The sequence below is a fragment of the Crocuta crocuta genome, unplaced genomic scaffold, assembly GCF_008692635.1.
Source record: "Crocuta crocuta isolate KB4526 unplaced genomic scaffold, BGI_CrCroc_1.0 scaffold345, whole genome shotgun sequence".
In the NCBI taxonomy this organism is placed as follows: Eukaryota; Metazoa; Chordata; class Mammalia; order Carnivora; family Hyaenidae; genus Crocuta; species Crocuta crocuta.
In genome coordinates, this window is record NW_027527574.1 from 1,434,784 (window position 1) to 1,450,470 (window position 15,687).

Below are 15,687 nucleotides of genomic sequence, written 5' to 3' on the forward strand. Positions count from 1 at the left end.
GTGAATACCTTTTAACTTGCCCAACTTCTTTGACTTTCGAGCTGTAAAAGAAATTGTAAACAATAAGGGAAAATTTAGATTAGGTTTGGGATACAGCACATGAGGTAAGTTACAATTAAACACTGATTTAGTTGATTACTTCTCTTTGAAAGACATCACAGTAACAGAAACAGAGCCTTGTCTGAGTCTTTTTTTTCAATACCAGACACAGTCCTAATTGTTATATATTAATTACCCAATGTAACAATTTTATGAACAGGCACTATTAAGATTCTTATTTTATAGTGAGGAATAGACCAGAAGGGTTAAGAAATAGGTCTAAGATCACACAGCTAACACATGACAGAGATGAGAGTTCAGAGGAAGTTAAAATTCATATGCCAGTAAGTTACATATACCTCCATTAAAACTTAAATAAACCAATTAATTTTCACCTATTCTCTACCAACAAGTTGCCAACAAGTGCTATAATGGGTCTAATTATTCTAGCGCTATCTCTGCTCCCTCTAATTAGCTTTGCTGGCCCCTTTACTAGTTCCTAGTGCTTCTCTACCACTTACTCTTCCTTTTCTGATCCATGTGCAATCGCTAGCTTATGCAGTGGTATGGCATAAATGCTGCGAGTCCTAATCCCCAGTTACACTGTGAACCACTGGAACACAAAGACTGGGTGTTCCTCCTCGTTATAGCCCCTATGGCATCCTGGCAAATGCTATACCTGGAGAAAGTGACTTACAGATTTCCATTGAATTAATGGGACAGCAATCAACTCTAAGGCAAGGCAACAAAATGGAATACATTAAATATCTAGATGATTTCAAGTTGGAGAGCTAACTACTAGCTAATTACATGTACAGGAATTAATGCTGCAAAAAGTCAGGTTTAACTTACACCAACACACATATATGCAATCTTTAAAAACCTGAGTTGCTCTATATTTTTAATACAAATCAACAATTCACATATCATATAATCCAGAACTAAGAAATATCATACTATTATATTAGAATCCCACGTTAGAGTTTTAGGAGAAGGTATTATGTACGAGTGACATTATGTTCTGATTTACCCAGAAGAGTCTTGGTTTATGCCTGTTTTCCCAGCATGACTACCAATAACACCCTGTTTATTCTTAGAAATGCCATGTTTTGGACAATAAATATCATGTCATCATTTTCATTAAAACCAAGAGATCAGTAAGTATTAATTTTAGTAGAACCTGTTTTTCTTTCTCATTTTTCTCAATGGCTCTTAAAATAGACAATGAGAAATGAAAGAATGGGGAGGTAGAAGGGAGACTGGAGGGCACATGAGAGGTTGGGGGTTGGATGTCAGGTGTGTGGGGTTGATGGGTAGACAGCTAACTGGGAAGATGTATGGATGACTGAATGGATCAAAAGAAAAGAAAGCTTAGGAATGCCAAAGTGAGCTTAGAGCTATGGTAATAACTTATTTGCCAGTGTAAGGTTTTCAATTTTACAGAAGAATTTATTTTAAAATTCTTGAAGGCTCAGCCACTTTCTACTAAGTTTAAACATGCGAGGGACTTCTAGCATACACATGTAGAGTAGAAAGATGCCACACTAATTAACTTGATTTAAAAAACAACCATTCATGATTACAATCATGGCCATTAATATTTGCCACATTCATCACAGAGACACTTACCAACTTGGATAAAAGACAAGCCACTAGCCAACAACAGATCTATGTGCCACACACCTATTAAATATTGGAACTGGGCTTAAAAGATTTAATTTCTGTCCTTTAAGGAGTTTTAAAATTAGGAAAACAATTTTAAAGCAGTCATTTCAAATCATTTCATTTCTTTATATACTACCTCTTTCAGTAAAAGATTTGTGGCAGAAAAAACAGATATTTGGAATTGTTTCAATGAAAAGTAAATGTATCCTATTCACATATGCTAACGGGAAGCTGCAGACGAGTACTGCACAGTAGTGCTGAGGTTACGGTATGCAACTAAGATGCTCCTGACAAATAAATGTGTGAACAGCCAACCAAGAGAAAAAATCAACAAAGTGCCTCATCGGTAGCATATATTGATTATTTGAGGAATGAGAGACATGGGAGCCGCCTGCATCACACAAACTTTTCTCCAGGTCTCAGCTGATTCATCTGAGAAACGGAGATGGTAGGGCTCCCCTCTCCTATCTCGCAGAAGGCTCAATGAATAAGAAAAAAAAAGTGTTGAACCTTATTACTGACATCTGAAGTAATATTTCAGTGTTAATTCCATTCTTTCCATAATTCTTCAAATAGTAAAAATATTCCAGTTCATTAAAATGTCCTCCTTCTTGGGGCACCTGGGTGGCTCAGTCAGTTAAGCCTCCGACTTCGACTCGGATCATGATCTCACGGTTTGTGGGTTCAAGCCCGGCATCGGGCTCTGTGCTGACAGCTCAGAGCCTGGAGCCTGTTCCGGATTCTGTGTCTCCCGCTCTCTCTGACCCTCTCTGGCTCACACTGTCTCTTTCTCAGAAATAAATTAAAAAATAAAAAATAAAAAAAAGTCCTCCTTTATAAAACTACATCTGATGATAACTGTAACTTGATTGACTAGCAATAGCCAAGGGTTATATTTTTAAATTTTATTAAATGTGATATTTACTTGCAAATTAATTATAAAATTCATATTTCTTCTAGGCCTTAAGTCTATAATGCTGTGTTTATTCTCATGGCTGAACTTAGGTCACTGCTATAAAATATCATGAACATTTTCTCTAGCACTTATCCACAAGGCTATGGCCCGTAGCATAACCTATTGAGCAGATTATCAACATGATGTTTGCTATTTCAGCTACACTTAACTTAAGCCTGTGATTTTGGGAATATATGTGGGACATACTTGGAAATGAGTAATTATATATATTTAAACAGCTCAAGGTAATAAATATTTTCAGCATGTAGATTTTGCAGCCATGTGTATTCATCCAACATCTTTTCTAAAAGCTTGGGGAGTTACATAATTAATTATACTTATATTACTCGAAGTAGCCTTTCTAAATTGCTTGAAAATTTTATGCTGCTCTCCTATTACATGTTATATTCTAAAATGAAAGGTCCTAACTGTTGGTAATAGTGTCTTATGTATTCCTATAACATCCTTTCGTGATGCTTACGGGTACTCAATAAACGTTGAATTTATTTCAAATATTGATAAACGTTAATAAATTATTATACTCTATTAATGGAATTATGCTATATGGTTTCCCTTCTAGTCTTCTCTCCTTATCTAATTTGCATTATTTTTATACCTGAAGATTAGCACCAGCTTCAAATCCAAGTGTATAATTAAGATGTTTACTAATTACACAGGAAAATCTTTTGCCAAAGATCCTTAGTAAGCATGTTTCCATTATCCAAAGCATCAGTGAACATAAATTTGGGGTCTTATCACTGCCTACCAACCACCTTACTAAATTAACATGGAGTTAATGCGCATTGGGCTTGGGAGCACATGCTCCCGGGTGGCCAGAGCCACACTTCATTTCTTAAGTGCCAGCAACAGCTGTGTGTGTGTGTGGTGGGGGGGGGAGGGGGGGTGCATGGAGAGGTACATTAATGTGAATTTAAACATGTCCCAGTCCCACTTCAACCTAGAGGAGTTTCACTTGTTCTAGCTGGATGTTACAGTAACTATGTGCTCGCTGTATGTGCTCACTGGCTGCCCTCAGCTGCCAAGTCCTTAATTACTAGCAGCATCTTGGCAGCCACTTTTTCCTGGCACTGCTGGAGGACAGAACTCTACAGACTCTCCATGACTGTTCCCCCAGGAGCTGTGCAGGGGGGAGGCCCTGCTTCCTATCTTGACCAATATGCAGAACAGCCAGCAGGGAGCATCTGGTGGGACCTCATGAAAAGTGTGAAGAATTCCCACTGAGATCTCACAATTCACAAAGGTCTGGAGACATGGCATGGCAAGTCTTCCTTTGTGGTGTACTCTATGTCCCGAGGCTGACGGGACCTGTAACATACCTTTTGAACAAACTACTGCTGTGGAAGAATGATGGCTGGCTAGGAATGATTTCATTCTTGCATCTCACAGTAAGATGGTGGGATGAGACTCTCCCAGGGTTCATGTTGATTTCATCGTGATCTTTCTCAAGTATGTTCAGTTAGAGATATTTCAGTCCAAGAAATGGGCAATTAGGACAGCCCTTCTGGAGTAGAATAAAAGACCAGTACGGGATTTTTTTCAATCACGACATTTCACTGGAGAAATTTAAAGTGAGAGTTCTGTCATTTTAGAAACGCTTCATGCTATGCCTTGAAGTTTCAGCTCTTGGCAGTAAACATTAGGGAGGATATACTGAGGTTATACAAAGACATGGCTTCTCTGTTCACGGCCTAAATATAATTTCTGGTTTGAACCCACAGCACAGTAACAAAACCCACCCATTCTTCTCTCTTGCCACCCTCACCTTGCTCCCATTCGCCCTATCCTCCTCATTCTCTTTGCACGGCTGCTCTCTGCCTTCCTACATCCAGAGAAGATGTGCTCAGAGAGTTAGGGGGACAATTAAGTATTTCTGTGTCATAAAACCAAAGGAAGGAATATCATCGGTCTACAGGTTTAATAGTTTTGCAGTGAAATCTCTCTAATCGGTCCTAATAGGAAAAAGAGCATGTGTTGTTCACAAGGCAGTACGTATTCATGGGAGTGGGGAGAGGGTCCAGGGGCAACGTGCCTACATTGCTTTAGGAATACATGATCAGCTTCTCAATGGGTAATAAACAAGTGACATTTCTTTTTTTTTTTTTTTTAATGTTTTTATTTATTTCTAGGAGAGAGAGAGACAGCATGAGCAGGGGAGGGTCAGAGAGAGAGAGGGAATCACAGACTCTGAAACAGGCTCCAGGCTCTGAGCTGGCAATCAGCACAGAGCCTGACGTGGGGCTCGAACCCACAAACCGCGAGATCATGACCCAAGCGAAAGTGGGACGCTTAACTGACTAAGCCACCCAGGCGCCCCAACAAGTGGCATTTCAATTGTCTGTAAATACTCCTTGATTAAAGAACTTGAAGATTCAGTGTTTTAAAGGGTATCTCTAAACATTCTCACATTAATGTGTATAGTTTAATAAATTAACAGGCATTATCAATGTTATTAGCATAGAAAACATGCTAAGACAAATTCAAACCTAACTTCTGACCACATTAAAAGACATTTCATGTTACATAGACACACAGATGGTAACTATATGAGGTGATGTATTATGTTACTTAGCTTGTGGTTATCATTACACAGATACATTGTCTCACACTACCATGTAGTACACTTTAAATCTTTTATTTGTTGATCATAACCTCAATAAACCTGGGGAAAAAAGACATTCCAAGTGAGTGGATCTCCATATATTAAATTTTAATATGTGCACAATGGTATCCATAGATATCTTTGTATCTTTAATAAATATAATTTTGTGACTATTATAGNCACAGATACATTGTCTCACACTACCATGTAGTACACCTTAAATATATATAATCTTTTATTTGTTGATCATAACCTCAATAAACCTGGGGAAAAAAGACATTCCAAGTGAGTGGATCTCCATATATTAAATTTTAATATGTGCACAATGGTATCCATAGATATCTTTGTATCTTTAATAAATATAATTTTGTGACTATTATAGAATATATTTATTCACTACTTAGCAGATAACCAAAATCCACCCAATGTATAGAAGTGGGCTGGTTCTGTGAGCAGCGTGATGTTGAATAACAAGATCTGAGCCTGGATAAGAGATAACTATCTTGGAGAACTTGGATCAATACATAAGAAAGTAAATAGGTCTATAAAGCAGGCTATGATAAGTGTAGGGTCAGTGGTACTGATAATGCATTTGGAGAGTCAGACAATGGCAGGGAGAAATTGTTTCATCTTTCTATGGGAGGTCACATTATATAATACCCCTCTGCATTAACTCCCACCATGCCCTGGTGTGCATCTAGTGTGATTCAGATTGTACTGAAGACCGACATGGACTAGGCCACCTTCCTGTGTTGGGATCCACCCAAAGTTAAGCATGACTGACACCTGCCCCCCGCCCCCCGGCCAAGAGGACAGTCCCTCAGACCAGAAGCCAAATCTCAGCAGAGAGACTCAGGAGAATTCAAGGCAGTCAGAAAAGGGGTCTGCCAACTTTGCAGAGAAGGTTCTGAAGAAAACCCCCTATGATATATTCTGATACTTTCCCTGCTAGAGATATAAAGTCAGAAAGGTACAAAGCCAGCATTTGCCCACGAGATATTTCTGGAGGCTAGATAGATGATTAATATGATTTTTAGAGCATTTATATTTTCTGTAGTTATAAAATATATATATATTTTTTCTTCTAATAATTAACATTTTTCCCCTCCCTTTATTTTTTCTTTTAATGCCCGTCAGGCTCAGGGTTGTATGCACAATGAGGATGTGTGTGGGGAGGGATCCATCTTGGGCCAGAGTTGTGAAGGCGAGGCAGAGGGTCTTCAAGGTCTGGCCAGGTTGAGACCCCTTTAAATCAAGCAAGAATCTTACAAGAGGAAACAGAATGTCAGAGAAATGACCTCTTGGTGGTAGCCTCTGGGTGACAGAGAAACTTTCTAAAGCTTTCTTACACTGAAGCCTGGGCTAGGTTTGTATTAAAGCAAGAGACTGCCATAGGATTGAGTGGCAGGCTGAGCATAAATTGTAGTTCCAGAGTTCTCTGTGCCTCTACTTTTTTTTTTTTTAAGTTTATTTATTTTGAGAGAGACAGAGACAATATGAGAGTGGGAGGGGCAGAGAGACAGGGAGAAAGAGAATCCCAAGTAGGCTCTGTACTGTCCGCACACAACCTGACACAAGGCTCAAACCCATGAACTGTGAGATCATGACCTGAGCCAAAACTGAGAGTCAGATGCTTAAACGACCATGCCTGTGGTGCTCCTGGGGCCCTACTTCTGCAGAACTGTAAGCAGTGGAGGGGCAGAGAAGTAGCTGGTATCTCATGGCCAGCTGGGGTGGACAGTGGGTTGATTATATGGAACACCTTCTACCTAGGCCTTGCCATGACAAGGCAAATCTTCTATCCGCAAAGCCCAGGACAAAAAAATGCTTAGTGAAGAGAAAAGGTGGGGAAAGACTGGGATCGACTTATTCTACAGTAGAGGGTGAAAAGAGATATGAGAGAGGAAAGAGCAATTTCAAAAACTTCACAAGGCACGTGGCAAACCATTGTGAGGATCTGCTTTCTCTCCTCATTGAAGTTAACATAAGATATAAAGAGTTTAAAGGGCAGAAGAAGGGATTAAGATATTAGGAGACTTTCCTTCAAGTGTTCTGGAATGCATTATGGAGAGAGCCTGCAATGAGTTACCAGCAAGAGCATATACTATTTTCTAAAAACCCCAAAGTAATAGGTAGACAGGCATCCTGCTTGCCCAGTGCAGTTCTGTCCTAAGGTAGAAAAATGTGATTCAATGAGTTATCGAGATCCAGTGGCCCCACAATGGAAGACAATCAGACTTCCATTGTACGTTCCGGCCTTTCATTTGTCTGAAAGGAACTTCTCTGTTCATATTTGTCTGAGAAACAGGAATAAATCCCTTACCTCTGTAAGTGTGGTAAGAGATAATTTTAGAAATATTTTTCCAAAATAAGCTCAAAGGACAAATATTGCGATGTCGGAATGCATGCCTGGAAAATGTCCAGTACCATGGAAAAAACACCCTGAGTCCTCTCTGCTCTCTCCCACCCTACCCCCCAGCAGTCACACCTTGTTTACTAGAAACAGTTTCACCACTATAAGCTACAGGACTGTCTGCTTGGTTCTGTATTTAAAATGGGCTCTTTGGTTTTCTCCTAATCCTAACACTGTATAATTTTCTTAGTGGGGAAAAAGCAATAGTAAAGAGCTACTATTGATTGGGGATCTGTATGTTAAGTGCTAGGATGGCATCTTTTAAAAATATCTCATTTAATTCTCCTAAGTGCCTTGTGAGGGAGGTATTATTGTCATCCCCTTGCACGGGGTCACACGGATGGTACTGATGTGACTGTGCCAGAGTCAGTGGGTGGCGGGCTATTGTAAAGATGTGGAAAAACAGAAGAGTGAAACCCCATTATGTTTGCAGATGACATCAAACCAAGAGGTCAAAGGGGTGTGAAAAAGGACCAAGCCCTCAAATGACTGTCAAATTTTCAGCAAGGTTACCATTAGGTCACCCGTATTGAAGAGATTAATCTCTTTAATAGGAGGCATATAACAACCTGTACCAATCCACAAGAGATTTTCTCTCCTAATTCTGTGGACTCAGGGGCTGCTGCTGTAGTAGACAACCCAGGCTTTCTGCTTTTGCTCCATGTGAAGACATTATACTCCTGATGGAAGGAGATACCAAGAGGCAGTATTCAGACTGGTCTGTATGAAAAACAGAATTCACTGGGGCCAGAGCCTACTACTTGTGATTAAAAATAAAGTTCCTAAGTTCCATTGCGCTTAAGAGTTGAGTTCTTTGCATAAACAGATGTTTGAAATCAAATGAACATTCTTGAGAAAATACAAATTATTTATCTGCTTTGTAAATTCACATTCTTTAGGAATAACTATGCTATGCTCAGGATTGATACAACTGTGTATGTAAAACAGAACCACAAACCAATAAGCAAAAAAAAAAAAAAAAAAAAAAAAAAGGGAGAGAACACCTCCATCTAGTTTTATAATATACTTAAAATAAGAAAAACAGAGCCATGATAGCTGTGGACGCCAAGCACAAGGTCCCTCCCTCAGTTAAAAAGTTAATTCTTTAACAGCTGCAAGGGTTGCCTTCTTGATATATGTTTGCGCACAGAATTTATTACACGAAGCATGATCTCATTGGGTATGCAAGGTAAATAGTCTCATTAAGGATGTTTTAGGAAGAAACATTACTCCTCTAACAAGGTCAAAGGGTGAACAAGGTATGAGAAAGAGGCAGAAGGAAGTGACCTGGAAACAGACTACAGTGCCCGGCTTAATTTACTGTGCTTTTCTGAGCCCCAGCACCATTCTCCATAGGCTCAGGCCCAGAAGAACTGGTCAGATGCTAGAACACATGCTGGGCAGAAAACCCACGGAAAGGGCCCCACACACACCTCCTCAAACCAGCAAGTATACTAAACAGGGCCTACCTTAAGCAACTGTATCTGTGTATATATGGATGTACGTATTTATACAAGTTTACCCAATAGATATATTAGAAGGTAATTTACCCTAAGGTAATAGCATTTTTCTTTATAATATTGTCAGCAAAACATTCTATAAGTAAGCTCTCAGACGTAATGCTTTAACATTTGCCTGCATGTCACATTTAGGCAGGTTCCAATTATTCTGTTTTTCCCTCTCAGCATTTTCTCCCACTTCACTGCAACGGCTTCTTCATCTTGGTCCCTTTAATTGTACCCAGTGACCTCACAACCTGGAAGCAGTCGAGAATTCTAATGCAACGAGGGAAGATGCCTAAATTCAATTTCACGTTTTTTATGACTACTGTTTGCGTACCTGAGAAATAAAAACTATAGAGTGGAATGGGAAAATACGCAGACTAAGAACAGTTTTATCTCCAATACCAGTTTTCTTCAAAATATTTTACCTTCAGCCCAATTCTCTTTCTGTAAAAGAATTACTTAGAGCCACATCATTATAGTTTTAATTATCTTTTAAGGACTATGACTGAGCAGCACATTTTATATAAGATCATCTCAATTTTAAGCAAACTGTAAGCAAAGCTTTACATTATTTACATGAAAAGTAAACTGATTAGGTTCTAGTTGAGACTACCAATGTTGAGATTATAATTGAATGACTAAAAATTATTAAAACTTCTTAGCAAGAAAAAGAATTGAACTAAATAACAAAACATAGAATAGTAATACCATAAATTGATATAAACACATACTTTTCACAGCTGGCATAACACAGAAAACATTCTGTATTTCTGAGTACTATTACTCTAGTGTTTTAACATTTAAAAAATGCAAGACAAAGAAGCCAAGCAGAATTTAAAAGAATCTTCATATTAGAAGCTAAGACTAATATACAAAAAGGATGAGTATAATAAGTACATGTTAATGAGTTAACAGGATACCACTCAAGTTGGGGGGGGGGGCGGAGAAAGTAAATAGGCCTGAGGAAAGAGAATAAATGTCAATGTTTGTAGCTTTTATGCATTTTAAATAAATATTACTCTACATTTTATTCCACTGACATTATCAGAATAAGTCTAAATTAGGAATTAATAGTAGCCAATGATGCATGTACTTGAAAAAAAAATATTTTTCTAGGCTGGGATCTCTTCAGGATACAGGCTGAATTGGTCTGGAAACTCCCAGATAAAGCAGAGCCAAACCAAATGGCCTTTTTTGAATAAGTGATTCTCTTGCATTTGCTTCTCATGGTTTCATTCCAACTTCTCTGCACACAGAGTTAGGACTAAACCATTTTGAGGCGCACTGATGATGTCTTGTGCTGGCAGGTCTCGGGTCCCTGCAGAGCACAAGCGCCTTCCCAGCTGCCTGGTGGTGAGCAGAGCCGTGCCAGGGTGGGGGCACGCACACATGCCTGACCTCACAGCGCTGTTTAGAAGATGAGCAGCTATTTTTTCATCTGGTCTTCTGCCACAGTGTAAATTCCAGAGCTTTGGTGACTCTGTCAAAACCTAATTCGGCACGGCAGGCTGGACAAAAAGCGTCTTTAGAAGAATGTGCTTTCCGTTTACGTTTCAAAAATGTTCTTCAAATGTATATCACTTGGTGACATTAAAAGCAAAAGGCCCAAAAAAGAATTTGAGAAAGTTATTAATAAATATAATGCTAACTCATCAAAAAGAAACTTTGAGGAGAAGTAAACATGAAATCCCTTTTTATACTGAGTGATTCCTTATAATCTATTTTTCCTTCACAGAGGAGAATGAACAGTAGATTTAGATGAAGACAAGTCAGCCTGTTTCTGTCAAAGCTGGAAGATGAGCTGCCCTGAGGAGGGCTTCTGGAGACTATTTAAGTAGTTCAGGAAGGATAATTGGGCCATTCTGGAAGTTTTCCTTTTGGGCTGTAATTCATATTTATGTCACTGTTAGTAATTTTTAAAGTAATGTTACATTTACAACAAGGAGATTAAACAAAAACAGTTCGGGTTTCTTCTCACAAACTGCCTGCCATTTTCCTATCAGTATTCTGCTTATGTTCCAAAGATAGGTTTCCCTTCATTTAAAACATAGTCTGCTAGCATGTTGTGATTTTTAACACTCCTATACGTAGCTGGGAAGAACGCACGGTGTCTCTGATGATAAATTTCACTGATGGCTTTGTTGTTAGAAAGAGCCCCTCCTGGAGTAACAGGGTGGCCCACGGCTGTCACCCCAGAGCAGAGGTCTTGACTAGGACTTAGTGCTTCATTGCTGATTTGGGTTAGGGCCAATTTCATGCTAGGATTTACAAATGGACAGTGTGGCTATAAGTTACATACCATGTAAAACACAATTTTTAGCATCCATAATAATTTTTAACTTCCATAACTCAAGAGAAGATATAACCTTCCTTTCAGAGAAGTTGTATTATTTAATGGCAATTTCTTTGGGCCCCGAGTTAGGATTAGAAATTCTTTATTTTTAATTTGAGAGAGAGTGAGAGAGCATGCACATGTGGTGAGGGGAGGGATGGCTAGGAGAGAGATGGGGAAGGAGGGAGGGAGGGAGGGAGAGAGAGAGAGAATGAATCCTTAGCAGGCTCCACACTCAGCCAGAGCCCAACACAAGGTTTGGCCTTATGACCCTGGGATCAGGACCTGAGCTGAAATCAAGAGTCAGATGCTCAACCAAGTGAGCCACTCAGGCGCCCCTAGAAATTATTTTTTAGATTCAAAAGGGGCGTCTGGGTGGCTCATTTGGTGGTTAAGCATCGGACTCTGCTCAGCTCATGATCTCAGTTTGTGAGTTCAAGCTCCATGTCCAGCTCTCTGCTGAAAGCTCAGAGCCTGGAGCCTGCTTGGATTCTGTGTCTCAGCCTCTCTGCTCTTCCCCCATTCGTGCTCTGTCTCTGTCAAAAATAAATAAACATTAAAAGAAAATTTAAATTCAACTATTCTCCCTCGCTCTCATAGAGAAATGCCCAACATAATGATACACTCTACATTCATTTGTTTGGTTTCTGTATTCTCGTGCTTAGAACTTGTCTAAGTTTTTTATTGCGCAGCACACAGTATATGTTAAGTAAGTGCTAAATGAATAAATGAATGAATGCTTTGCTGACCTTCTAAAACTGGTCACATTTCTTAATGTGATGACTACAGTTGCCATTCTCTAACAAAGCTGTTAAGGGAAATAGAGGGTATGTTACGTTTCAGTCCAAACCCCAATGAGCTAGGCTAGCCTATCCAAAACACAACTGCAGCCAAGGGCTCAACCCAGCCTTGGTATGATAACAAAGGCAGGTCAGGTGTCCTCCAAGAAGCAGCAAGCCAAGTACAGTAGTAGAAGGCAGGCAGCCCTGCCAGTTCTAACCTTGAGAAAGTCTAATGAGAGATGTAAAAGAGAAAAACCAAAAATAAGTTTTTTACCTCTTTAACTTCATAGAAGAACAAGATTCTAGACACAGAATCCAGGAAAGAGGCACCCTACATCCCTAATCTTAGGGCCTAATTTGTACCACTAAGTTAGACACATCAGCATGAGTTCCTTTCTGTGGGTACAATGATGGGAAATGATTCTGCCCTTGACCCTGACACATCCTTGGGGAAGGGGTGGGGATGCAGAGAAAAGCTGCTGATCTTCTCCTATTGCAGATGACCCCCAAGAATTCAATGCTAGTTATCTATATTGGGAATACTCTAACAGAGTCATACCCTTCTAGAACAAGAAGGAACATCACAAATCAGCCAGTTAATCTCATTTTAACTCAGGTGAAATAAAGTTCCAGAAAGATGAATTTGCTGAGATTCCAACTGGGGTGATTTCCACACACGGCCTCATCATTTCAAGTACAGTAGCCTGTTGGTAGTGTAGGCATCAGAATTGTTATAGAGGAGGGGGCTCGGGGAAAGCCATGAAAACACATTTGCTCAGTGAGACATTTACCTGTATTTATTTATGATGAAAAGCATTTGATGAAAATTATGAGGGAGAAGCTAACGAGCTCTTCCCAGGACATCCGATAACTATTTTAATATCTGCTAATTTGGCATAAACACAAAGCCATCCAGACAGAATTCCAGCTTTCTTAAAATAGGTTCTTCAGGATTATCATGAGAAGCGATCAAAGTTGGGAAACAGTTACCCATGACCCTTGGTGGCAAGCTGGTTAGCAGATCAATGCTGTTTGAGTGATTGGGAGTTGTATTATCTGTGTAGAAGGATATCTGTTTTGGTGATGACATCCCAGAAGATAAGCCTTGATAATTGATCCAAATAACTGCCATGTATCCTTCTAATTATAAATTTCAAGACGACAGTGAATAACTGCTGTAGACCTATAAAAGCCCTGTGATTTAACTCAATTGTTGTAATATTGAGGGGATGTCAGTTACGAAGTGAAGCCCCTGAAGGCAGGTATCTGCATAAACATGCAGTTTTCCTGAGTGCCAGGAAGCATTTGGAGAAATAGCTCTCATGCACCTATAGCTGCCCTCACCTTTCTGCCTCCATGGAACAAGTACATGGCATAAACTAGGATCTCAATTTTTCATAACATTTCATATGCATCAGTTTGGTCAAGGAATCACTTACATGGATTATTTCCAATACTTTCAGCTGTTATAGTCCATTTTTGACTGGGTTCATATGTTTAAAATACAAATTTTTAATCTTTTATTTTCAGGGAAACACTATCAACCAGTGAGAAGATGTATAGTATATCACCAAAAAGGTAAAGAAAAGAGACCAGAAATTTTGGCAAACTACTTGGATGACTGTCCATAAACATTTTAGTTTATTTCCCAAAGTATAAATAATTATGAAATGCTACGTAATTTTTAAAGGCTTAGTAAAAGTAACAATATAGTTAAGGAGTTCAACTAATAAAGGATCTTTTCAAAAAAACAATGAAGAGAAGCAGATATTATGAAAACAAGGATTGTCCTACTACTTTAACTGGTCTGTGCCTGGTATTCCTTAGAATCAACTGGGAGCTTTTCAAGAAGCAGAATCTTGAGGGCCACGCCAGATCCACATGTCAGAATATCTACAAGTGGAAGGTGAGTCTCCACTTTTTAGAAACTCCCGTGTGATTTTTCCTACATTCTGAAATTGAGAACTACCAACCTAAAAGTTCTGAATGAGACTAAAGAAAGAGGAAGAAAGAGAGAGTATCTGTTTTTTTAAACAGATACATGCTTTAAAAGAAAAACAGGAAAGAAGGGAAGGTGGGATACACAGAAATAAAAAACACAGTCTACACCAGGGTTTCTCAATCCTAACCATTGACATTTGGGACCACATAACTACTTGATATTGGGTTCTGTCCTGTGTGATGTAGAGTCCAATGCAATTTCACAGCATCTCTGGCCTTCTACTCCCTAAAGGTCAGTAGCACACTCTCTAAGTTTTGGCAACCAAAAATATTTCCAGACTTGGCCAAATAGGCCCCCTGCTCCCCAGGGAAATAATGGCCCCTGATTGTCTATACTATGGGGGTTGATAAAAACAGCAAAAGTAAGCTAGAAAGATAATTAAATTCCTAGACTATATAAAAAACAATCAAATGAAAACTGAAATAAGCAGCATGCTAATTTATGATGCTCCTAAAGTTAGTTTCCTTGATAGTAGAAGTCATAAACTGGAAAGTGAGCTAAGTAAAATTAAAAAAAAAACACAAAAAAACTTCATTTTCTTCTTTCAGAATTTGGCATATTTCACAAAAAATTTGTATTTCTGATATCTCAAAAAGAAATCTTAAATTCTGGCAAGATCTGCCTGTTTTCTCCCATGGCAACAAGTGCCTGCAGCTGAGAGCTGGCCATTCCCTTCAAGATGGAGCACTGAAGCTTTTCCTCTACGCTTTACAGATAGGTGAATTCCATACAGAATCCCTTATATGTGTCACTCGTGTTGTAAAAGATTGGAACCTATCCATGTATTTAAAACTTACATTTAGTCTTCTAGAAATCCAAGTCTTACTATCAGTGTCACACTACAAACATATTTTACAAGCAGCATGGGCACATACAGACGGCATACTAGAGAAGTTACTGCAGCTTAGTATAATCACGGAATCAGGTTTACAATTTAAAAGGCATGGCCAAATGCCCTACCACGCCCAAAGGGTGTGTGTACTGACTGACAAGTGCATATCCTGTATGTTATTACACTCATAAAAAAAATGAGTAATGACGGACTGACTTCAACATTCTCACATTAAAATTCAAGCTGGGTTTTATACAATAGGCTTCCTTACTAACCCTCCATTAAAAGAATATCTGTTCCTGTAATGAAACAAAACATAATCTTCCTTCAGCTGTGTGGCTGGCACTGTTCCCCATGGTCAACATCCTGCTGACACAACCTGGAGGCGAAAAGGTGCACACCCCTCGGTTTATAGCCTGTTTCTCATCTTTGGAAGTTGCACCTTTTCCCCATCCCGTGAATGCTAGCCCTGCGCCCAGCCAAATTAAGTGTGCAATTAAACCTGACTACTGCACAAAGGAATTTCCAGGTATAACCTGCCC

The 15,687-nt window shown here is 39.2% G+C and overlaps 1 protein-coding gene across 2 annotated transcripts in view; it reads right to left on the reverse strand.

Annotated features, from left to right (window-relative positions):
- Nucleotides 1-15,687, reverse strand: part of NR3C2 (nuclear receptor subfamily 3 group C member 2) — a 343,432-nt gene that overhangs the window by 70,504 nt on the left and 257,241 nt on the right. For both annotated transcript variants that reach the window (XM_077770731.1, XM_077770725.1), the window contains exon 5: nucleotides 1-41. This exon is cut by the window's left edge and continues 274 nt beyond it. In XM_077770731.1, the coding sequence (XP_077626857.1) occupies nucleotides 1-41 (41 nt within the window). The remainder of the gene's footprint in view (nucleotides 42-15,687) is intronic.